This window comes from Cladophialophora yegresii, assembly GCF_000585515.1.
Source record: "Cladophialophora yegresii CBS 114405 chromosome Unknown aczIN-supercont1.6, whole genome shotgun sequence".
Lineage (NCBI taxonomy): Eukaryota > Fungi > Ascomycota > Eurotiomycetes > Chaetothyriales > Herpotrichiellaceae > Cladophialophora > Cladophialophora yegresii.
Window position 1 is genome coordinate 205,841 of NW_006913050.1, and position 22,885 is coordinate 228,725.

Below are 22,885 nucleotides of genomic sequence, written 5' to 3' on the forward strand. Positions count from 1 at the left end.
TTTAGCATTAGTTTCGATTTTGTGAGAAAAGTCACCCATCTCGTCCACACGCAGAGTCGACGGTATTAGCACGACGGCCTCGGTGTTTCGGGACAATGTTGTAAGACGTGATTTCACTCTCACCACGGGCTGCCATGTGAAGCGGGATGCTGAGGCGAGGCTTGCTTCTCCCCGTACTCCGGATACTCGGCTGCATGTACTGTACGTTGATGAAGGTCCTGAAGATGTTGATTGATACCTATCTACCGTGTAAATAGATAATCGCGTGGCACCTGGGAAGAAAACAGGTCCCGAAAGACGACCGCGTGAGGACCTCACGATAGTGTGCATGCGTCATATTTGATTGCGTTGACCTGGTACCTCGTACTTAGGTCTCCATTCAGATTCAAGTCACTCCACGACTTTGGCCAACATTTCGCCTTCTGTTATGGTATAAAGAGAGTGTGACGTCTGCTCCTTGCTCTGATGGAAGTGGTCTGGCTTGATGTTGAGGGGCGCAAGATAGAGCCTCGTATGCTCTCAAGTTGAGCGAAGCGTCGATTCACCTTTGGTGACGGTACCGCGCCCATCCATCAGCTTCTTTACAGCCGGCCATTGTTCAGCCATGGCCTATTCGAATCTTCAGACGCTCCCTACTCCTCCTGCCTCGGCTGCCTCTCCCGCCCCGAGCAACCTGTCCACATCGAGTCGAGCCTCTAGCCTGCCGATTCCTCGCACGCACCGCCTTCAGCCAGGCTCACAGAAAGAGATTGCGCTAATAATCTACCTAGACAACCACATTCTGAATATCACAAGAAGATATGCGAAGAAGTTCACTGACGAAGGTCTGCAAAACGATGATACCCCGGGCTACACCACATACGATCAGTTCGTCGCAGACGTCGAGCCGCTTGTAGACGTTGTTTGGATCAGTGGCACACCATCCATTCAGATCCCGTATCTGCTACAACTCGCTGGACTTGCTTGCTCTTACCTCCAGGCCTTTCCCTTCTCGAACTCCCTTTTTCCCCTGCTGAGCAAGATTGATCAGGGTTTTGCCAGCCTGTTACAACCTACGCAGAATGGTGCCATATCTGCCACCAACACTCAGGTCTCGGTGACAGAAAAGGTCCGGATCAAGTCACTGATCGAAGAGACTCGGATCGCGGCTGTTAACGCAGCCTCATCCAATGGACACGCGGCAAGCGTACAGGATGTCACTGACGCTGACGCGGACGTTGATGACAACGAGAGGGACGAGGAAGGACAGCGCGACGAGGACGATGACGACGAACAACCCATGTCGGTTGCGCTTGCATTATCAAGAATATACAAGAGGACACTCGAGATCCTCGGCGACTCCCTCGTTACAAGTGTACCGCCACAACCTCAGCATGATGACATACCTATGACCTGACACAGCGCAAGTGAGCTTGCTGAAAAATGTTCGTCCCCTACGAAATTCAAATACGAGACATGCTCACGCTATACGAGTCTCCAAATTCTCGAGGCATTTCTGTGCTCGAGTTTGGGCGCCAAGTTCAGCACTCACAGATGACGCAGGTGGTGAATGCAAGACAATCCTCCAGCACATCTCGGTTTCTGCATTCCGACTCTACCTTGTCACAATCTCGCCCTCCTTCAAGCTTCTGTCACTCGGGTTGGAGCCAATGTGGAGCTGGGAATTGTCCGAGGTGCAGCTTTGGGCGCAAGGGAAAGCTGTCAAGGCCGCCAATCAGAGCGAGCCACGCCGGGCCGCCTTGTGCTCACCGACATCAGCCACGCAGAAGCAGGTACCATGAACAGGAAGTCTACTCAGTGGTCCGATTCTCACTTGATGCCCGAGAAGCCGTCGAGAGCGCACAAATCAATTTCATGCCCGTCACTCGGCATGCAGCTCGAAATGTCCAGAACCATTCAGAGCCAAGGTGACAGAAAAGCTCCCAAGCTCTATTATACCTGAGCTCCAGCTACCTCCCGCGGCTTCCCACTTACAACATCTTCACCGCGAACAAAATGGCCTGGTTCACAATCTTACTGTTCGTCCAAACTGCCGTCAGTTTTGCCGTCACGCGGCTACCTATCCAAACCGAAGAGTTGTTGGTGCCGACCACAACAACCGCGACAGTAACTTCAGTCATACCTACGACGTTTTGGACGGCGACGTCAGAACCAACTTCGATCACATCGCAAGCCCCGTTCTCGGCTCTCATCACCATCGCCCCCTTGCCACAGAATCCCCTCGAAAAGCGGCAATGCTGCTGGAATGACCAGGGGTTCAGAGTCGATTGCGCTCAGTGGACCGGCTATTACTACACCTGGGGTCCGCCAGGTGACCCGTACCAAGGAGGTCCTCCCGGTTGTGGACAGTCTGGTGGAGGAGGTGGTGGCAGTAGCGGTGGCAGCCAGCCTGGAACCGTCGTGGTGTATGCAAATGGTGGAACGCATATCGATCTGGCAAGTTGGTCTGCGCTGTGTGGGATCCTCTGTCTTGCGCTCCTATTATTCATCTGAAAGCTGAGGGTCATCCGCAAGAGCTCTTTGGAGGCTGGAGATTCGGCGGTAAGGAGTGGTCACGTTTTGCATCGAGCTTCTTGATAGTGAGCCTCTCATGACCAACACATCTGTTTATGTCACCGACTTGTCGTCTTCACCAGGTCGTCGAGACACCGGCACCTGGCCGGATTTCAGAGGCGAAACACATGACCCATTCCCACGAGTGACGGGTGTCGCGTATGCACATAAAAATATCTTGCCACTACTTCTCTTGCTGTCTCACCATCCTTTCTTCCACATTTTGAACATCAACACAAAGACTCGTCTCCACTTCTGCATCAAGCCTTGACCAACTACTACGACTGGACCAAGAGGAAGTTGATCATCTTCCACCCTGTTCTTCTTTCTGACTGTGTGGCTACCAAGATGCGCGGTTCTCGTACTGCGCGGTTGCCTGCGCAGCGACCTCTGCTACATGGCCTATGCGGCGTGCTTGTTCTTAGCGAATTTGCATCAGGCCGGTATCTCATGCGCAGTCGATCCAATGTTGTGCCAACTGATACCTTGACCAGGCGAGAATTCTCAACGCGCACCAATTCACTTACCATCGAATATGACTCGTTGGAAGTCGTCCCTGCCGAATCGCTGCATATATCACCTCTGACGACCTACACCGAGTGGGACCCCTTTACGGATTCAAACCCTTCTTCCATAAGGCTCGAAGGCAGCTCGGCGTTAACAGGGGATGGCTCTCCAGCAGGTCAATATCAGGATTTGCAGCCAGGAAACTACAACGTCGATTGTACTTCGGCCCTTGACGTACCTTTCTCTACGTATACGAGGATCCCGATGTCAGTGTCGCCTACCCAGCCCGACGGCGGACACGAGCCCGAGCCCGAACTCGCCTCCGCCACGATCGTGACGTGCTGCAATACCTCAATCTCACCTGCTCAGGGGAGTTCGCTGCCGTCTTGGTCGCCGTCGCTGTTCAGTTTTGACGCTTCCCCTTCCTTGACGCCTACTTCCACAACGACAATTCGAGTGCGGACGACAATGTATGTGACGAGCAACGTTACAGTCTCGGGACCGCCTCCCATGCAGACAGTCCCAGAAGGAGTAAACACCCTTACCACCAGAACAGGAACCAGCATGACCAGGGACACATACGGCCCCATCGGATCGTTCACCGTGTCTCCAATCCCGCACGCTGGGGGTCGTGTGTCTACGGCGGCCCTCTTACCGAGCGCAATGCTTTCGAGACTCTCGAGCACCGATACTGAATCGACCAGAACACGAACTATCACCCTCGTCAAGACAGTAATCACGACGGCGTCGCCCGTGGCCGTTGGTCCGAGCAGCTCTTTAACATCACTGGGACATGTGGTCCCGACAAAATCGTCATCCATCGGAGGGTTCGAGATCGACTCGCTACAAGTATCCAGCACCGTGCCTGAGGACGTAAGTCCAGATACGACTAGAATTGGAACTGAATCTACGATGCCAGATTCAGTTCCAAGTCCGTCGAAGCCTCTTACCGCCAGTACTTCCACCACACTGCCAGAATGCGGCATCGTCTTTGGCACCTCCGCGCCTAGCACATACACGCTCGGCACCCCAGCCGTGACGGAACATGCCTCTGAGGGTGGTGAGGGTGGTGGTGGTGGTGGTGGTGGTGGTGCTCGTCAAGAACGTCGTGCAGAAGCAGAAGCGGAAGCAGAGCCAGACTCAGAGGCAGGGCGGCGACCGATCATGCACACCGTCGTGGTGGTGACGTTGTTGAGCGACGGACGTATGGCGCCTCAGGCGAGTACGTTGAGGACAAGGTACCGTCCTCGATAAGGGGCTCGTCCTGTGAATTTGGATTCATGTCTGTGTCTGAGTCTGTGCCTGTGTCGGGGTCTGTGCCTGTGCTTGTGCATTGATCCGGGTCTCGTCGTGAGTCTGGATCTGGGCTTAACCCTAATTCTGGTCTTGAGATGCGCACAGGGCTAAAGGTTTTGCGGGGTTGATCAGTGTCACTGCCGGAAGGATTTCAGGGTGCCATGGGGCAGTCGAGGTATCTACGTAGGGTATCTCAATGTTTGAAGCGAGGGTGGTCAGGCACTCCACGAACTATTGAGCCTCTTGAATTTCTGATTGTGTGGGACTGAGAGTACAGTAGATGCAAGTCTCTCACGCGATGGTCACGGCGGGATATCCCAAGCTCTTGTTCAGGGGCACATTGACAGCCTCGAAGGTGTATACGACGGGAGACATGATGTCCGGAACACAGGGCAAGGCTGGCCGATCCGTCTGGAGCTATGCATTGATTGCCCTCTTGGTTCAGCGTCTTGGTCGTATATATTGCTCCAATGCAGTTAATCACACATGCGGCATTCAGATCCCTTTCCGGCCGTCAGTTCTTCTTTCCATCGTCGTCCTTCTTCGGCTCAAAGTTCAACTGATTGCCGTTGTAAAATTGCTGGTTCTTCTTCGCTTCTTCCGCCCTTTGGTCCGCCAGAGTGCGAATCCGCACGTTCTTGGGTCCTCCAGCACCTTGTTCCGCACTGGGTGTGCTTGTGCTGCTACTACTCGCGCCAGTTGTTCCCACCTGCTGGCCTCCATAGCCCAACAGGGACTTGACGCCGCCCAAAGCCCACCCCGCCGTGCCACTAACGATATTGTATCCCCCACTCACCATCCCTCCCACACCGCCTAACAGCCCATTTTGCCCCATCAAGCCGCCCGCACCAGTCGAGTAACTCTCCACATAGCCCTTCACGGGCACCATGACAAGGGTGCAACTTCCCACGATACCCAAATCTGAGAGCGAAGTATCTTCTTCGCCGGCTTCAATAGTCCGATTTGGCAGGGGAGTGAGTATGAGCTTGAGGTTGTATGGGACGTTTGTGCTCGTGGCTTCGTCGATCCAGGGGCGGAGCTTGTCGGTTATACGTGAGGACGCCGGCAGTGATGTTCGCAAAGTCGAGCCATCGAACGTGCGGACTTGGACCCGCACGTCCGCGGTCGCGTGAGATCTAGCCCCCCCACGGGCGTAGGTAGAAGTCGAATCCGTGTCTGTTTCTGATGACCGGTAGCCTTGTTTGCGAAGCTCGTCCACTCGGCGTCGTTCTTCGCGGTCAGTTTTTATTTGCGCCTTTATCCGTTCGCGCTCGGCTTGTGCGGCCTGTTCGCGCTCGCGCTGCATGCGGATGTATTCCTGCCGTTGGGCTTTCTGTTTCTCATCAGGCTCGAAAATTGCGGCTTGTTGCGAGGAGTCGGTATGTGGAGTGTTATGTAACTGCGACTGGGTCTGCGGTGCTGGTGCCGTACGGTTTGGTGTTGGGTAGACTCCTTCGCCCTCCGAGTCTGCGACAGGTGGATTTGATGGCGCGATTGATTGCTGAGGCAGTTGTGAGGATGACGCCGCAGCTGTTTTACTCTGGTCCGGTATCTTCAGCCCGACAGCTGGAAGTCGCAGTAGCCGTGACCTTGCATATTCTGAAAGTTCTCGCCTTGATTTAGGCCCTCGCAGGTTTGACACCTCTTCCTTGAAAATAGGTATGTTGTTCAACAGGGTTAACTGTGTTTCGAAGACATCTGAATGGGGTTTCCCTTCGTCGAGGAGTTTCTGGGTATAGTTCCGTAGAGCATCGTAGGCATTGTTCGGCAGTCTCATCTGGCCCGGTTGAGGTTGGAGGTCTAGGTATTCGACAGCCACATCGGAGGCGTCTGTAGAGGAGGGTTCACTGATGACCGATTAGCGCGAGCTCAGCAGAGGATCCAATTCCACGGACCTGGTTTCCTGAGCTTGTCGATTTTGTTGTGTACTGAATGTTGTCGAAAGCCTTGGCTTCAATTCCTTGAAAGGTACTTCGGCAGACTGAAGATTCATCTGGACTTGGGCATCCCTGCTCTTGTCAACCTTCCGAATCAACAGCTCGCCAAAGCCTCTTACTTGATGACAACGATGGCCGGCGTGCTGTTGATTGCGCAAATCGGGGTGAGGAAGCCCGCTTCTGGCGACCCTGCCTGGAGTCGGAGCGCAACGGCCTGGGCTGCGATGGCGTGAGATATCTGTGCCGGAAGATCAGCTATGCGTCGCAACTCTGGCACCAGAGACTTACGGTCTCATCTTCCAAGATGTCTTTCCACTGAGCGCTCGTCTCCGTGTCATCTTGTCGCCATATTAGAGGGTATGGCCCTGGCTGGGATGTACGGCTCACCATCAACAAAGCACAGCACGGCCTTGGACTGCTGGACAGCCAGTTCTATGCCACTCTGCAGATCCCCTTCGTGAAACATGCTGAGTGCGCGTCTGTAGCAGTGTAAGGCGGAAAGTGTGGTCGGTGGGACGAAGGACCGTAGCCTTGTCAACGTCATTTGGAGACGCGCAAATGGTGGAAGTCTAGATCAATGCCACTCTGAGAAATCTATAACGAGCTTCACTGCCATTTCTTCTGACTGTCCGTATCCCGTAAGATCGGGCTTTTCACGATGGCCAAGTATGAGTTGAAGCTTCTTCGCTCACTACTTCCACGCCTCAAGTCGTCCCTTCACCGGCTCGATAGAATACAGTCTCGGCACCTTGCAAGCGGAAAGGAATCCTCCCCAGCACCACTGAACAACAGTGCCGATTTCGTGTCAATAGTCGACGCCCCTCCCCGTCTCGTCCGCATCGGAGAGAAGCACAACAAGATTGGCATTGCCCTGTTAGCCTTGATTCCCATCACCGCATTCGCGCTGGGCTCCTGGCAGGTCCAACGTCTCGACTGGAAGACCAAACTCATTGCAAGATACGAGGATCGACTTGTTCGACCTCCTCTACCTTTACCTCCGAGAATCGACCCTGACGCGATCCATGAAATTGATTATCGCCGAGTTTATGCAACGGGGCGGTTCAGACACGATAAGGAGATGTTGATTGGGCCACGGACACACGATGGGAAGGATGGGTTTATGGTTGTTACGCCCTTGGAGCGAGAGGACGGAAGCACGATACTCGTCAACAGAGGATGGATCAGTAAAGAGAAGAGATTTCAGGTCGACAGAGACCAAGATTCTCTGCCCAAAGGCGAACTCACGGTCTCAGGCCTGCTAAGAGAGCCGTGGAAGAAGAACTTCTTTACGCCCAGCAACAGACCGGAGAGCGGAAAGTTCTACTTCCCCGACGTGCACGAAATGGCTGAAGTCGCCAGTGCCGAGCCCGTCTGGATCGAAGAGACTATGACTCCGGATCTGTTGGTCAGCTATCATCGAGAAGCTAAAGGAATCCCAATCGGAAGAGCACCAGAGGTGAATTTGAGGAACAATCATTTACAGTACATCTTCACTTGGTAAGTGGCCTCCCCATAAGGAGCGTGCATGTCTCATCAAAATCATCAGGTACTCGTTATCCGCTGCCACCACATTCATGATGTGGATGTTGTTGAAGAAGAAACCAGTCGATCCGTCGAGAAGGGTTCGTCATGTTACCAGTTGGTAAATCCTAGGTTTCCAAGGCCCATATCGTCTTAAGTTGGGAATGGACCGATCAGTGGTAACCTATACTCGAGCCTCGGCCGGTGACTCAAGATCTAACTCTTCCACAACCTCTTTGGGAAGAAACTCCTCTGCGGCCTTCAAAAGCTCACGCTTTCCTTGCAGAATACGCTGTCTACGCATCAACAAGAGCACATCGCTCTGATCAATGCGTTTCTTGCGCCGAGCATGGTTCGAGTAAGCCTCAAGGTCTTCCCCTATCTGCTCGAAAAACCACTCAGCGGCTTGTTCAAGTGCCTTCATGTGGTCTTTCCCAAGCTTGGAGCGGCGATTGCCCAGACGTTCCTGGGCCCCAACCGCGACCCGCTTCACCAGGCTGGACGGCAAGGACGGGACCATCTCGCCACGGCGGGTCAACTTCATCCTTGACCGGCGTGCTGTGGATGCAGGTTTAGAAAGCTTTGCTGGTGATGCCTGTGGCTCGGCCGGCGCCTCACCGTCTAGATCCTTGTCCAGGCCGGCCTCCAGCTCAGCCTCCAGGTCAGCTTCATGCTCTTCATGATGTTCATCATCAGACTCCCAGCCGGCTCTGAGTTCATGCGGGTCGTGCTGCTGGAACGATGCCTCTACCACTTCTGCTGCTGGACCGCTTCGCGTCTGCTTTGAAGTGGCTGCTAAATCGGGCTCGGACAACTGGAAGTTCGTGTCATCGAAGGTGGGAATTTCCACATTGCTGTCGTCAGGCGGGCCCAAAGATGGGGAGCTGTGAAAGGCCTGAAGATGTCGTAACGCCTCAGTCTCGTTGCCTGCATCCTCAATGGGTGAGTAACTTGTATTGATGTCTGCAACGCCAACTTGTGTCTTCTCCGGACTCTTTAACTGCTCACGATAACTCGCTTCTTCTATGTTGACCGTGCCGAAATCGTAGTGTGACAGTGCTTCTGTAGGCTCTTGTGTTGGTGCCCTCCTCCCTCGTTCAGAGAGAAATGTCGACTCCTCTTCACCATGATAGATGACCGGCTCCGATGCGGGAAATGAACGTCTTAGTAACTTTCGCTCGGTTCTAGGAGATTGTACGTGGTCGGCATATTCGATAGACTTGAGCGTAAAGGTCGGATTGTCCTTTTCAATGTCGCTGCGTTCATGGTCGTCGTCTAGCAAGACTGACGGTGTTGGTGCCAGTGGAAGGTCACTATCTTCTTCAGACCCGATATCAGGTGCGTCCACACTTTCAAGGCTTTCATCAGTGTCTAGAGTCAGGCGTGGCCTCTTCCCAAGTCTCTCCTCGGCGTCTTCATTTGGCTGTTGGTTCTCCTTCCCTTTCACCGTTCCAGGCGTAGGCACTATCTTGTTGGATGTGGGTGCAGTAAGCTTAGCTAGTTGCCTTAGGATTCCTCTCGCCGACTCGGGCCTCACGGTAGCACTGTATGCCCGCCTGCGAACCGATCGTGTCTTTGCTCCGCTTCGCTGCTGGAGAGCGCGGATCGCGTGGGGTGTCGATGGCGCGTAACGCGATGGTGTTTGGGAGGGTTGTAACTCGGTCAGCGGACGGTTTCGAAAGGACATTTTGATACCACGGATAGGTAAAGTCCTCTACGGCCTCGAAATGCCGACCTATTTCTGATGCGGATAAGGACAACGCTCTGCTGGGTTCATGGTACACGCGTTGAATGCGCGTCGCAGGAACAACACGAAGACGTCACCGAGTCACCTGACCGGCGACCTCACTTGAATCTCATCTCCTCTCTTGCCCATTACTTGTTTGATTTGCTTCGAACATGTGCTCATGACTACGGGCCAGTTAAGTACATCTCCTATGCCTCTTTTATCCTCACCACTACGTCTACCGACTCAGAGACCTTGTCTTCGGAGACGGCGGATTAGGTGCAATGGAGCGATCAGATCGATCTTCTGCCGAGATGTTACCACAAAAGCCTCGGAAGATGCCAACACAGAGTTTGCCCACCAACTCGAGGAGATGAAGTCCCGCGTCTTGCCGACCGAAGAAGGTCTATGGGACAAGGACAATATCCGAGCCTTGCGTAAAACACTCCAGAGCCACCTCTTGTTGCCGCAATTTTCATATCCCAATCACGTCCCTCCGGGCTATCACCAAGTGTCATTCAACAGTCTACCTGATGAGCATGAGCTTTCCCATGATGGCGCCGAACAGCGTCATGCTCCTAACGACGAATGGAAATTTCGCGTATGGACTGGAGGTCATCTGGACTTCCAAAAACCTTTCCTTTGGACTGAGGGGCGTCATGGACCCGTGTCCGTTGCTGTTAACGAAAAGATTACCGACACACGACTTGTTGGCAACGCCGATGCGCACAATGCGAAAGTTATGGTTACAATAACAAAAAATCTGTTTGCGCCCGAGCTTGATGCTCAGGGGCAACCTGTCCGTGGCAGTCGCAACCAGATTTGTATGTCAAAGGCCGAACACAATATCCTGATCAGAGAGCAAAAGTACCTATGTTTCATGCGTGAGATTCCGGATAGCCTCAAGTCAGCGTCTGCAGTCCGCAAGATAGCGTTTCCGTCAGACCCGGACTATTCACAAACCATGATACCCTCGGCAACCCTGCTCTTTAGATTCAGTGCTCTGACGCGCAATGCTCATGTTATTCATCTCGACGGCGACTACACCCGACAAGTGTACGGCCTTCCCAAACTTCTGGTACATGGTCCGCTTACATCAGTGTTGATGTTGGATGTGCTTGGAAAGGCTCTAGCACTCAAAATTCATGGAGAAGCATCCGCCCTCACAATTCGAAACTTTCAGTATAAAAATCTCCTCCCTCTCTTCGTGCATGAGCCCATCACCATAGCCTGTAGGAGATTGCACGATACAAAGCCTGACACGACCAAAGACCAGAACGGATTTGCAGCAGCATGGCAAAAATGGGATGTCTGGATTCAGAAAGGAGAGGGCAGAGACGCGACTTTAGCAGTTCGCGGTTCGGCCATGGTGTCGCCAGAGCCGTGCCCTGCCTCGGAACGAGAACGAGATCCTTTCTGATAACACTCCCTACCATCCTAACGCTGGAGCAGAGATCGAAATTTGAACAAGACCATTCGAGCCGATATGATCAAGGAAGAACGTAGGGGCGACGTTAAGCATGTGGGCGATAAGACCGCTTGCTGCTGGGACATCTAACTGCCCGGTAGCGCTTTATTCTACGAGGCGCAACATCACTTCTCTTGGCCGAGCTCCGCAAGTGTATCCCAACCGCGTATGTCTGACGAGCCTTACCAAGCTTTGCGATGATCAGTCCCCGCTACGACCTTGTTGTTGGAGTTTCCCTCGATGTCTCAAGATGGAGACTGTAAGTCATTCAACCGCCGCAATCTTCCGACGCATGATTGACAATTCTGATAACCAGCCTTATATGACGACGTGATGTGCTTCCAATCTGCGCGGTGGCGGCTTCCCAAATGGACAAGACGGCATTTGCGCACAAAATCAAGCTACAAACATTTTCGTTGTATGACTGGTTTCTTCTGTGCCTGTTCGATCCCAAAAGGAGATTACCATCCCAAAGCCGGCCAACCGTGAATCTGAATCGGAGAGATACTTCCACGTCGTTTCCGATGTCCATGCATTATGGCCTTTGTATCAATAGAAGTCGAGGTTGGCACGATCGGTCAAGTCATAATGCAAGTCCTGCGGTAGCGGAGACCATGCAAAACATGTCAGTCGTTGAGGGATACAGTTGGCTGTTGGTAATGGTATGCCAATTGATTGCAAGGTCGAGGATTTATCACTAAGTATTTCAGTAAGCATTTGATCATGATGCGCCATAGATATGGAGAGGTTAGTAGAACCTTGTTAGCCACACAAATGTAACTTTACTGTGGCAAAGAATCAGCAAGCGGATTATAAGTAAAGCCCAACTGAACTCCGAGTGAAGTTGGTGAGTTGTAATACGAGGTAGAAGACAAGGCTGAAACATCGCTGCGGCGATCTGCTATTGGACGGCACTGATGTGACGTAACGGGCGACGTTTAACTGGAGGCGTGGATGCCTCTTCGCAAACAACGGGCCCCTACGCGACCTGGCCGCTGTCGCCTGTCATAGTGCTGTCTTCGGGTAAAGGTGGCGAATATTCACGTTCCGTCAGATATTGATACCCATCCCTCAAAGTTGAAGAAATAGTTGCCAAGTGATATTACAATGACTGGCCTCGCTCGGTGATGGCCATCATATGCAGCGATCAAGGCTGGATACCTTCCCAGACTGTCCCTCTACAGGTAACGTACAGACCTTGGTCAGCCACATTCAACTTCACCGAACCTACGTCAATCGGCATATAAAATGCCTACCAAGCGCACTTCCGATATGGACGGTTCGTGGGTAGTGGAGGATGAGGACAGTGAGGGAAGTATCAGTTGGGACGAACGCTCCGAAGAGTCAGAACAGGAGCATGACTACGAAGTCAGGCGCGATCCAAAAATGACTCGTATTGTGCGCGACCGACGCCAGTCTCCTAGGATGACCCCGCCCGCACCACACGAGCCGCAATTTATCATGCCAACTATGTCGACGAATATACCGCCATCGGACAGGAACGCCCAAAAGCGCAAGCCTGCCACCCCTACCAAGAGGACTCCTTTGAAGCAATCCACAATATCAGTACGGTCGGGCCAAGCGAACAAAGTGCGGGCGCGTCGGGCAGCGTCGTCTCCAGTCATCGATAAGGTTGTTCTCATCCTGGTTCATGCCGCTGAATGGCTCCTGGATATCCTGGGGCAGACACTGAAAGCCTTGAAACGACCTATCTCATGGCTCTTGGCGGCCTATCTGTTCGCAGGCATATTGATGCTTGTGCAGAACCTCTTGACCACCTCGATATATACCGCCTTATCTCCAATATGTCGCATTCCGGGACTCTCACTTCTTAGTCTGCCGATTTGCCGCTATTCGTCACCCAACCATGATAGCCCGACAATCTCCTCTGGCACCTCGGCCCCGGTCGAGTTTGATGCGCTGATGAAGACGCAATCTCAATTTGAGGAGATACTGTCCGAGTCCGCAACAGGCGTCACCCTGCCTCTAGACATGAAACGGTCGGAGACTTCGATTCGTGACCTTCGCCAGATTGTGCGATACTCACAACTCGCGTCTCGCAATGAGATGGTTCTGGAGTTTGACGGCTTTATTGAGACGGCTCGTATGGCCTCGTACGACCTGCAGAAGTTCAACTCGCACGTCGGCAGGGGCGTTGACATCGTGCTCAGCACGGCTCGTTGGACAGAACGTGTGTTGGACGACATGGCACACAAACAATCGTCACGAGGTGTCATCCCAAGCTTTGTCCAAGACAAGATCCTCGCGCCGTTCAAGCCCGTACAGTTCAACGAAGCAATGCTTCTAGACCAATACATCGCTCACACACGCGTCGTTTCCGACGAGATCGAGCGGCTTATCGAGGAAGCACAGGCCTTACTCTACGTCCTGCAAAACCTGGAAGATCGACTGGACGTCATTCACGCCATCGCCATGCATGACAACATCGCAGCTCAGGCAGAGAAAGACGAGATTCTTTCACATCTCTGGACCCTACTCGGCGGGAACCGAGCTAAGCTGGGGAAGTTCAATAATCAGCTGGGGTTGTTGAGACAAGTGGGTCAGTATAGGAAGGTTGCATGGGCTCATGTCAGTGCGACGATTCTGAAATTGCAGGTTATGGGGGCTGAGCTGGAGGAGCTCAGGTCGAGGGTTTCCAGCGCGGAGGTGTTGAAAGGGCACAAGGAGATCCCCCTTGCTGTGCACGTGGAGAACATACGGCTGGGCGTCCAGAGACTCGAGGAAGGCAGGGACAGGGCGAGGAAGCTGGAGCAAGGACATGTTAGGAGGGTCCTTGACGGCGCAGAGCAAGGGAATTTGTTGGTGGGGGAATGAAGCTCAAGCATTCATCGCCATGAAATATGAGGTCCTGGCTGTTCGAGCACAATAGCAACGAAGAGGAATGAGCGGGTATGAGCTGGTTATTAGAATGTATTTTTCGTTTTGAGCCGTGATTCAGGCAGGGCTGAGAGCATGATACCCAAAGCACATGGAACGTAGTTTCTTTCAGCCTTCGTTGGTGTCGGTACCGGTACCGGTGTCCTCAGTCACTGTCGAGTTTTGACGCTGTTCCCTCCTTCGGCTATGGCCGTAGGTTCGAGCCCGCTATGCAGCCACAGACCCTCCTCACACGCCCAGTCTTGCGACAGCCTTTATCACACTCTGGATTCTAGGGTTCGAAATGAAACCTCTTAGCTGACCCACGTGCCTCGCGGGAGCAGATCCGCTGACCTTAGCTCTTCAGATCATTAATCTCTCCACGCGATTCTTGAGCTCCCGAATCTGGGGCATCAAATCGCTACTCTCGTTCGTGGTAATGCTGGCCGCAATAACCGCCCTGCTCACACCACAAGCTCGGCCCAGCGCGGTCTTGCTGTTCACATACACGTACGGTACGTTCTTGTCTTCGGCGAGGAGGGGCAGGTGAAGGAGAATGGCGAGGGGAGATGTGTCGGCGGCGAGGACAACTAGCTCGGCGGTGCCGCGGTTGAGAGTCTTGGTGGCTTCGTTGGCACCCTTCTTGAGCTGGCGGTAGTGAGAAGCTTGCTGGACGGTGTCGAGAATCTTTTGCGACAACGCTTCGTCGGCAACGGGCCAGGCGGCACTTGGATTGTCGGCCATAGCGACTGTCGTGGGGTTGATAAGAGGTATGCGAAAGTGACGGGAGTGAGAAGATGTGGTTTAAGAAGACTCTCCGCAGCAAAGGGTTCCTTGCGTTGGCTCGCCCTTTGCTCGAACAGTGACTGTATCACCTGGTGTTGCTTGAGTGAGTGAGTCGCGTTTGAGAAATTATTTTCTGGCTGTGACAAAAAGTTTATGCGGAGAAGCGAGGTTTCTCGGCAGACCTTCCATTGCCGGCAGGCTGCCAAGTCCAAGGTTGGAGCTTCCCTTCCAAACTCGATCTTCGAAACATCATCAACCACTGCATCTCTCTTCGCCGCCAGCACTGCAAAGCCTTCATCTTGCTCGCCTTCATCGACATCTACAAGCTCACTCTCAGCAACAGGCCACCTGAGAATCCTACAAAGGCGACTCCATCAGTCAAGATGTCTTCCGATCTTTGGTACGTTCTCCTGTTGCCCCCCATCGCCTTCGTTTCGTTTCAGCCTGCGCCCGTCATTGTCGATAAGCTGGGCAGAGCTTGCAGTCGACACACCGGCCGAGGCGTGATGTTCTATGTGTATATCTGCTGATACGAATGTCCTTATAGTCCCGTATATGCGGTATGTTCTTTCCCGGTCGAACCCTATGACGCACTGCAGCGCCTCAATGAGCAGCTCCTCGCTTGAGACTCGAGACTAACCCGGACACTCTTCAACAGCCCTTCTTCGGTGCCATGGGTTGCACATCCGCCATCGTTTTCACCTGCTTTGGTGCTGCATACGGAACCGCAAAGTCTGGTGTCGGTATCTCCGCCATGGGTGTTCTTCGACCTGACCTCATCGTCAAGAGTGCGCTCGTCTCTCTTTCACAGATCAGATCAATTCAATTGACGCATCCTTACAGACATTGTCCCCGTTATTATGGCTGGTATCATCGGTATCTACGGCCTAGTCGTCTCGGTGCTAATTTCCGACAACCTCTCGCAAAAGGAGGCTCTCTTCACCGGCTTCATTCAACTCGGCGCCGGTCTGTCCGTCGGCCTTGCCGGTCTCGCTGCGGGCTTCGCCATCGGTATCGTTGGTGATGCTGGTGTGCGAGGTACCGCTCAGCAGCCTCGCCTGTTCGTCGGAATGATTCTCATCCTGATCTTCGCCGAGGTGTTGGGACTCTACGGCTTGATTGTCGCGCTGTTGATGAACTCCAAGGCACAGACCGATGTCACCTGCTAGACGAGGAGGGAAAACATGACGGCTGCGCTGGAGCGTCACCGCGAGAATGAGAGCTTCAGAGTGAGACATAGCGGGAAGCACAAACAACGAGAAGTACGATGGGAAGCGAGAGACTGGACTTCTCAATTACAATCGATGCCACCACGCCAGTTCAGCACGAATTGGCACCCCACAATCATCCGATCAAACACACCACATCACACCCAGGGCGAGTTTATGGAAAAGGAACTCGACCTGGAACCCGACGATTATGTATCAAATGCTAGAACTTCTTTGAGCACAGAAATGGCGGCATTGGCATTAATGGTTTGCCTGCTGCCTACCAGGGCTTCGGAATAGGACAGTATAGTGTATTGCAAGAAACTTAGGACCACTGTAAAGTCTGCGTCGTATTGTAGGCATTCGACCCTCGCATTGCCTGTTTCGTGCATAACCTCCACGGACCTTCCACCTGGTGAGATACAAGACCAGAGCTAGCAAGGGCAAGGAGACCACCCTGCCTCGAGGCGTTCGCGGGCATCACGGTCGGGTAATCGTTTTGCAGCATTATGTATCCCCCAACCTTAGCACCCATTCCACGCGCGCGTGACAGATGACTTGCAGGTGAAGCCTAGCGTTAATAGACTACCAGCTACAGTACCTTAGGTACGTACCAGGTCCTTCCGCAGTGACTTTACCAGGCCGAACTGACACCAACTGGCTGCGTAATGTTCTGGTTACCTACTCCGTACATACTCCCACACTACACAGTGCATACTGATCAGGTGGCCCAGTGGCTGTGGCGCAATGCTGTGGCCCTGGTGACCTGTCTCCGCTCCGAGATCGGCCACCGATCTGCTCACAGTAACTCAAGGGCCAGCGTGGGGCGACTATGTACAATACTCGTACTGTGTTATGTATGTGGGAGCAGAACTTCTACAATGCCACGTTAGAACACACGTATGGCGCGGACAAACGTGTGGGGTTAAGCAAGCAGGTAGATCAAACGGGCAGGTTGTGTGTGTCCATATCAGCTACGTAGAGGTAATTACCAACTTGCAGCGTACTGTATGAGTGCGAGGTAAGTATTCCGTAGATGACTGCAGTAGGATGTGTCCGGTGTCTGTCTTTTCGGTGACTTGTTCGGTCATCTAATTATCGGTGGATGATGTGGTGACTAGGTACCTAGATACCTTAGTATGTAGCTGACCTACTGACTCTGACCAATTCATTGCGTGGCGATTGATTGACTGGTTGACTGACTGACTGGTTGAGCAAAGGGTGAGAGAATGAGAGTGTGAGAATGAGCGTGCGAGAGTAAGAGATGAGACCTCCATGAAAGACGAGACCTTCGTGAGAGACGACATGTCAAGTGAGAGACGACATGTCAAGTGAGAGACGAGACCTTCATGAGAGACGAGACTTTCATGAGAGACGAGACCTCTATGAGAGACGATTCGTAGTATTTCTGTTCTGCTGACGCGTGCCATTGAGCAGTATGCTCAGAGCGCTGCAGGCAGTGCTATCGATTAAGACATGCGTGGCAGAGATGGGAAGGTAGCGTGCAGGTGAAAGACGACATGCTGCCCTCGCTCTATAACGCCTTGAATGCAGATGCCGATGCAGTGCGCAGTATCTCTCGCTTGTTCCGTCAACCATATCTGTTGAATATGTCTAGCAGGGCGAAGAATCGCCACCTCGCAATGAATGCAAGGTAAGGCAGTGCAGAGCAGTGCGGTTCGACGCGTGGAAAACAATGCAAGACGGTCCAAACCCTTAAGGTCGCATCCAAAACCACATTATATCTGCCCGAGCTTCCTCCTCAGATTCCTCGTCTTGCGCATCAACTTCTTGTACTTGTGCTTCTTCATCTTCAGCCGCCGTTGCCTCTTGACACTTATGGCGTACATTGTGCCTTGCTGTATTCTCCGACCAGGAGAGATATCCCCCGTCTTCCGTCTTCGTCCGATTCTGCTTCGCCTAGGTTCCATTTCTGGCACAGCCTCGCCAGCCTCGGGGTTCTGAATCTCCATCATTGTCGTTCCGCTAGTGAAGAACCTGCCGTTCTGCAGATCCGCGTCGCGGGGCACGTTGATGACAACCTGCTGGATGTAGGGGTCGTGGTCGTATTCCTGCTGCTCGATCTCCACTTCCAGTGCTTTGGCCTGCATTTCCTCTTGCTTCTCGACCTCCGCCGCCTTGGCTTCTGCGGCGTCAATTTCGGCATCACCTATCGGTTGAGGAACGGGAGGGACGTTGAAGGGTCGGAACCGCCGCTGGATTTCTTGAATCACGAGTTTGACGTTGCCCCCGTTGAGGTTGATTGTTTGTGAGGGTGCGCCATCGAGGTGGTGCGTCCTGTTGGGGTCGATCGGCGTTTCGTTGCGCTGTGTGAGGGCTTTGATCAAGGCCGCTTTCTGCTCGCCGCTCTGACTCTGGGAGGGATGAGCGTGTTGTTTTTCCGCAATGTGTTCGTCGAGCCTTTCTACCGCAGACGCGAGCGTATAGATGACGTCCTGAGTGTTGTTGCGTGAGCGCTTGGGTTTCGGCGCGAAGAGCTTGTCGATCGCCTCGAGCGAGGTTTCAGTGGGAACAGCACCGGTAATGGACATAGGCCGGTAGGTGGAGAAGAATGAGGCGACGTAGACGTCTGCCGATATAATTAGCTCCTATAAAGAAAGAGGAGTGATGAACGTACCCTTGGGATTCAAGTGCTGCAAGCTAGGGACAGCAGGCAACTTTGATGTCCAGTTTTCTTGAGCCTCTTGCTTTGCATCCAACTTGTCCTTTGAAGTCCTCTTCTTCGATAGGCGTGACTCGGCACCCGGTCTTTTCGACTCGGATCGTGGAGCACCCACCTGCTTCACCTGAGCCGCTGGAATAGGTGGGGAGCCATTGTTCGGCGGTGTAGGAGGCTTGGAAGACGAATGCCGCCGCTGATGCGAGTTGGATGAGAAGGTCGCTATCGTAGGTGTACTCGGGCGAGAGGGTATCGGAGACCCAGGGCTACAGTTGCGCGCCACTCGGCGCAGCGATGTGTTGAACATAGGTCCTCCAGTGCTCAGAAATGAACATAAAGGTGGACTTAGATGTCCTGGATGCGATGAATGAGTCGAGCTGATAAAGAGTCGAATGATCGCAACGGCGGCAAACCGGCGCATCGCCAAGAATTTGGCGGACTGTCTACGGTGGCGCATAGAGCAAAAAGCGGAGAGGGCGCAGATACGACAATTACGCAATCTGTCATGCCTTTCTCCAACCTCAATATCCCCTCCACCCCCTCCGAGAGAGCACGGGATGAGACAGGTGGGGTGGTCCCGTGCATCGGAAGCTGCCCATTATGATGTGGGAACTGGAGATGTCCTTGCTGTCAGACTTTGTTTGATGTTGCTCCTGATGTGAGACTGCCAGTAATTGTTGATTCGAATCAGGACGAGGAGGATCGTACAATAGCCACAATGTCGTCCAAAACAGTCAAGAGAATTACACTCTTCAAGATACCCAAAGAGGAGGATATCGACGCGGTGTTGGACCAGTACCAGATCTTGAGGTCCACCGCGCAGAAGGTACGGTTCTGTGCTTCTTGCGGAACAACAGCCGAAGCCTGGGTGATGTGCTGATGCCAGAGTAGGATGGGAAACCGTATATCATATCCAATGAGGCGACTCGCGTGACCAACTCATCAGATGAGCGAGCCCAAGGATACACGGTGGTCGCTGTCACCGTCTTCAAGTCACGAGAGGATTTTGACTACTACGACAAGGAATGCGGTGCGCACAAGAAGTTGAGGGAATTCATTACCCCTCGGAGGACTGGCTTTGCTACTATTCAGTATGAAAGCGAGCTCGGCCCCTGAGGAGGGCAACACGATGGTATGCCACTTCAGAGACGTCTTTGCATGGACGATGTGCGAGCAGCCAGGTATTGCCTGTTCTGGGGATGTATTGTTCCTTCCTCGGTGGACATACTTTGCAGGCCCTCGCTGCCGTGGTCGGGCTGCTCTTGCCAGGAAAAGGCTCGATTTCACATCCTTATTTATTGCAAGGTCTCTGCGCGTCTTTTCTTGATATAGTTTGATCCCGAGTGTCGGCACGCACATTCACATCTACAGCTTTATCGAGGTATCTCATTCACCGAACCTTTTTTTTATCACCCTCTTTGCAGTATGTATGCTCAATACCTGAACAGGACGAAGCCCCGGTTTTCGCCTAATAGGCGACAGGTGGATCCATCAGCCAGGGAAATCGAGCTGTGGCACTCGCTCCTGCCATCAGCGAGACCGTCCCAATCACAGCGCCCTTCATCTCTCGGTGCCTTTCGCGTGATCTCGCCCGAGATCAGAAATATGATCTATCAATATTGTCTGGATATACGCGCAACTGCCCTGTTCAGGGCGAGCAAGCAGTTATATCTCGAGAGCTTACCATACCTCCGCGAAAAGTTCGTCCTTGGATTCCACATCGACCCCCGAGCGCCTAGATCGGTCATATACCTTGTTAACCGACACGGCCACCCTTGGGGCGAGAACCGGAACATCATCAGCGTCGAGTCTGCACACGAAGAGAGCGTGTACCTAGACTTTATGCCCGTCGACCAATTTGGAAAAATCCGAGTCCGCATCGATGCACCAGACCCGGAAGACCCAGGCCAGCTCGTCCGATGCTGGTATCAGACGAAGCGCCTTCTGACCATCCTGTTACCACGATGGAGAGATCCTGACAGGTTTCCGGAAGACGAGGCAAATGACATCATACTGGCACCCGACAGGGTATCGACTAGGATGCCATCAATTGAGGTTATGTTTCACAACGACGATCAGGGGAGGTGGTGGCATGGGTCCACGCAGACCGCATTTCGATGGACTCGGAGTGTCCTCTGTTGCAAAGTGCTGATACCAGATATTCTCGAACTGAGGCGGCTGAGGTGCCCCGGATGTGCGGATTTCCGATACATTGTCGACCTTTTCCAGAGGGTTCGCAACGCCCGTTCAATTGACATTCGGATTGAATGCCAGGAGCACCCGCAAGTACAGTGGCTTGTGGCTAAGCTAAAGCAGTCCGCTGTTTCAAGCACACCATTTGGACTGATACTGGACAGGAAGGGGCGCACTGCGAGTCCCAAGAACTGGGAATTTGACGATGCACACGTTCTAGGCAGAGAGAACGCTCGCCACATCTGGTTTGATTACATCCTGGAATGCCTCCCTGGCAAAACAGCGACCGACCTGGACCGTGAGCGCTACGACAATTGGTGCCTTGGATACGAGGAGGCCTTACGCCGAAGTGCCTTTGGATATAGTTTCGGTACCCTACGGCACGCCTTTGGTGGGGGATTCGACGCCCTGAAAGTACCCGGTAGTATGTTCCACTGGGTATATCAGCGAGCGCTGCGAAAACGATTTTGGCAATGGGCGGACCGGCGCACCAATGCCACTGACGGCTGCACGTACGAGACCTATCTTAACAGGCATACGGCTCTTCTTCGGAATCATACGGAGCACGTCAAGACCTTCTTTTCCGGGAAAAAGAATGTGACGGGCGACGTGATGCTCGGGATGTTGCCAATCTTGGGGGAGGCCCCAGTGCCTATATCCAGACCAACCTACGCGCAGTTACAGTCAGAGTTGGGGATGCAAAGGCAGAATGTGTACTCGCCGCAGCTGGGAAAGTCGGTCAAGTGCGTGTTGTTATGGGCGAGGCCAGGTTGTTGTCAGAGATGTTCACCCTATGATCCGAACGTTGGACGGGTATAGTCGTGATCAATGTATCCTAGAATGTTTTACTTTGAGTTTATGGAGACGGCGCTTCGTAGATCCTCCTTTGGGCATCTACTGCCTGTCGGGGAACTCTATGTAAACGATTCGCCCATAGCAAGAGGGGATCATATCGTGGAAGCCCCGTAACCCGTAGGCACCATTCTGCAATCCTTAACCAGCCATGATTCAGAATCAATAGTCTGATACTACTTCATGCTCGATGGCAGTACGAGAGGAAGCAACAGGGAAGGAACTCTTTGTCAAAATGTTCGTAAGGCCATCGGTAACGTGTTCAGATGGCAACCAGACGACCACCACGATTTGCCGTGTAGAGAGTCTACCGACGAACCTGACATTCTGGGAAGGTCTGGTCCCCTGCCTTCCAAACCACACAGCGATCCTTCCTATATGGCAGCTACTCCCTCGTTAACCGGCTCCCTCACCTGGCGCAGGCACAAGTCGAAATACCACCCCAGCCGTAAACCCCCAGAACCTCAGTACCTCGCCACTACAACAGCTAGGTGCCAGATAGATGCCAGCTAGTCCAACTACCGGCGTTCTCACTTCCTCGACCTCGCCTCATGACTCACGACTCCTCCTAGTGGCATCGATCCTCGCCTGATGAACCTCTCTCGCAGCATCAATCCTCGCCTGCAACTCTTCGACACAATTCCTAGCGTACACTCGTCTCTGCACTTCTATGGGCGCGCCCGGATCGGGAGCCAGATCCTTCATTTGCTTACTGGCAAACCCTCGCAGGGGGGAGACCGCGTGGACTTGCTCCTCTGTCCAGCCTTCCCGGAGCATGACGCCGCGGAGGACTTTGTCGAATTGTCGGGTCATTCGTTCTTGGCAGTTCGGGCAGGTGGACGTGTGCTGGGGATGGTCTCTTTCGATTTGGGAGCAGGGGTCGGGGCTCTTTTCGGTGGAGAGAGCATTGGCTGGGGCCGTGGAGGGTGATTTCGTGGACGTAGACGTAGGATCTGGGGACGGGTGTTGCGCCATGGTATGGTTGGGAGGTGTCCTTGGGCGTGATAGCAGAAATCGAATCCCCGGGGCCAAGTTCAAGTTCAAGTTCGAGTTCGACGTGTTTGTGGTTGGAAAAGGTGATCAGACGGCTGGGGCTGCTGTGTATGTATACTTACTTGCCTTTGCCGCAGTAGCAGTGGCAGCTGCAATGATTGTGAGGATCCGAATAGAGCTCACGCATGGGCGCCACGCCAGCATCATAGAGACACGGCCGCGGGCTGTTGGCAGTTCACATACCCAGTACCGAGTACTGTACGTTGGGCAGTACTCTTATGGAAGCGG

The 22,885-nt window shown here is 53.3% G+C and overlaps 13 protein-coding genes across 13 annotated transcripts; 8 read left to right on the forward strand and 5 right to left on the reverse strand.

The window, feature by feature from the left end:
- Positions 1–604: 604 nt before the first annotated feature.
- On the forward strand, positions 605–1,396 carry A1O7_08073 (uncharacterized protein; the record flags this gene model as incomplete). Its single annotated transcript, XM_007762068.1, has 1 exon — positions 605–1,396. One exon carries the CDS (start codon positions 605–607, stop codon positions 1,394–1,396), a length of 792 nt encoding a protein of 263 aa, XP_007760258.1.
- Positions 1,397–1,995: 599 nt separating this feature from the next.
- On the forward strand, positions 1,996–4,314 carry A1O7_08074 (uncharacterized protein; the record flags this gene model as incomplete). The annotated part of the gene is made up of 2 exons (XM_007762069.1): positions 1,996–2,405; positions 3,048–4,314. The coding sequence occupies 2 exons, from the start codon at positions 1,996–1,998 to the stop codon at positions 4,312–4,314; spliced, it is 1,677 nt and encodes a 558-aa protein (XP_007760259.1).
- A 556-nt stretch (positions 4,315–4,870) lies between these two features.
- On the reverse strand, positions 4,871–6,759 carry A1O7_08075 (uncharacterized protein; the record flags this gene model as incomplete). The annotated part of the gene is made up of 5 exons (XM_007762070.1): positions 4,871–6,203; positions 6,252–6,365; positions 6,413–6,531; positions 6,582–6,631; positions 6,681–6,759. 5 exons carry the CDS (start codon positions 6,757–6,759, stop codon positions 4,871–4,873), a joined length of 1,695 nt encoding a protein of 564 aa, XP_007760260.1.
- A 192-nt stretch (positions 6,760–6,951) lies between these two features.
- A1O7_08076 (uncharacterized protein) lies at positions 6,952–7,794 on the forward strand (the record flags this gene model as incomplete). Its single annotated transcript, XM_007762071.1, has 1 exon — positions 6,952–7,794. One exon carries the CDS (start codon positions 6,952–6,954, stop codon positions 7,792–7,794), a length of 843 nt encoding a protein of 280 aa, XP_007760261.1.
- Positions 7,795–7,998: 204 nt separating this feature from the next.
- On the reverse strand, positions 7,999–9,501 carry A1O7_08077 (uncharacterized protein; the record flags this gene model as incomplete). Its single annotated transcript, XM_007762072.1, has 1 exon — positions 7,999–9,501. The coding sequence occupies one exon, from the start codon at positions 9,499–9,501 to the stop codon at positions 7,999–8,001; it is 1,503 nt and encodes a 500-aa protein (XP_007760262.1).
- A 412-nt stretch (positions 9,502–9,913) lies between these two features.
- Positions 9,914–10,960, forward strand: A1O7_08078 (uncharacterized protein; the record flags this gene model as incomplete). Its single annotated transcript, XM_007762073.1, has 1 exon — positions 9,914–10,960. The coding sequence occupies one exon, from the start codon at positions 9,914–9,916 to the stop codon at positions 10,958–10,960; it is 1,047 nt and encodes a 348-aa protein (XP_007760263.1).
- A 1,296-nt stretch (positions 10,961–12,256) lies between these two features.
- On the forward strand, positions 12,257–13,843 carry A1O7_08079 (uncharacterized protein; the record flags this gene model as incomplete). Its single annotated transcript, XM_007762074.1, has 1 exon — positions 12,257–13,843. One exon carries the CDS (start codon positions 12,257–12,259, stop codon positions 13,841–13,843), a length of 1,587 nt encoding a protein of 528 aa, XP_007760264.1.
- Positions 13,844–14,248: 405 nt separating this feature from the next.
- On the reverse strand, positions 14,249–14,629 carry A1O7_08080 (ribonucleoprotein-associated protein; the record flags this gene model as incomplete). The annotated part of the gene is made up of 1 exon (XM_007762075.1): positions 14,249–14,629. The coding sequence occupies one exon, from the start codon at positions 14,627–14,629 to the stop codon at positions 14,249–14,251; it is 381 nt and encodes a 126-aa protein (XP_007760265.1).
- Positions 14,630–15,344: 715 nt separating this feature from the next.
- On the forward strand, positions 15,345–15,840 carry A1O7_08081 (V-type proton ATPase proteolipid subunit; the record flags this gene model as incomplete). The annotated part of the gene is made up of 2 exons (XM_007762076.1): positions 15,345–15,459; positions 15,515–15,840. The coding sequence occupies 2 exons, from the start codon at positions 15,345–15,347 to the stop codon at positions 15,838–15,840; spliced, it is 441 nt and encodes a 146-aa protein (XP_007760266.1).
- Positions 15,841–17,618: 1,778 nt separating this feature from the next.
- Positions 17,619–18,866, reverse strand: A1O7_08082 (uncharacterized protein; the record flags this gene model as incomplete). Its single annotated transcript, XM_007762077.1, has 2 exons — positions 17,619–18,469; positions 18,518–18,866. 2 exons carry the CDS (start codon positions 18,864–18,866, stop codon positions 17,619–17,621), a joined length of 1,200 nt encoding a protein of 399 aa, XP_007760267.1.
- A 411-nt stretch (positions 18,867–19,277) lies between these two features.
- Positions 19,278–19,675, forward strand: A1O7_08083 (uncharacterized protein; the record flags this gene model as incomplete). Its single annotated transcript, XM_007762078.1, has 2 exons — positions 19,278–19,385; positions 19,451–19,675. 2 exons carry the CDS (start codon positions 19,278–19,280, stop codon positions 19,673–19,675), a joined length of 333 nt encoding a protein of 110 aa, XP_007760268.1.
- Positions 19,676–20,164: 489 nt separating this feature from the next.
- Positions 20,165–21,571, forward strand: A1O7_08084 (uncharacterized protein; the record flags this gene model as incomplete). Its single annotated transcript, XM_007762079.1, has 1 exon — positions 20,165–21,571. One exon carries the CDS (start codon positions 20,165–20,167, stop codon positions 21,569–21,571), a length of 1,407 nt encoding a protein of 468 aa, XP_007760269.1.
- A 582-nt stretch (positions 21,572–22,153) lies between these two features.
- A1O7_08085 (uncharacterized protein) lies at positions 22,154–22,579 on the reverse strand (the record flags this gene model as incomplete). Its single annotated transcript, XM_007762080.1, has 1 exon — positions 22,154–22,579. One exon carries the CDS (start codon positions 22,577–22,579, stop codon positions 22,154–22,156), a length of 426 nt encoding a protein of 141 aa, XP_007760270.1.
- Between the last annotated feature and the right edge of the window lie 306 nt (positions 22,580–22,885).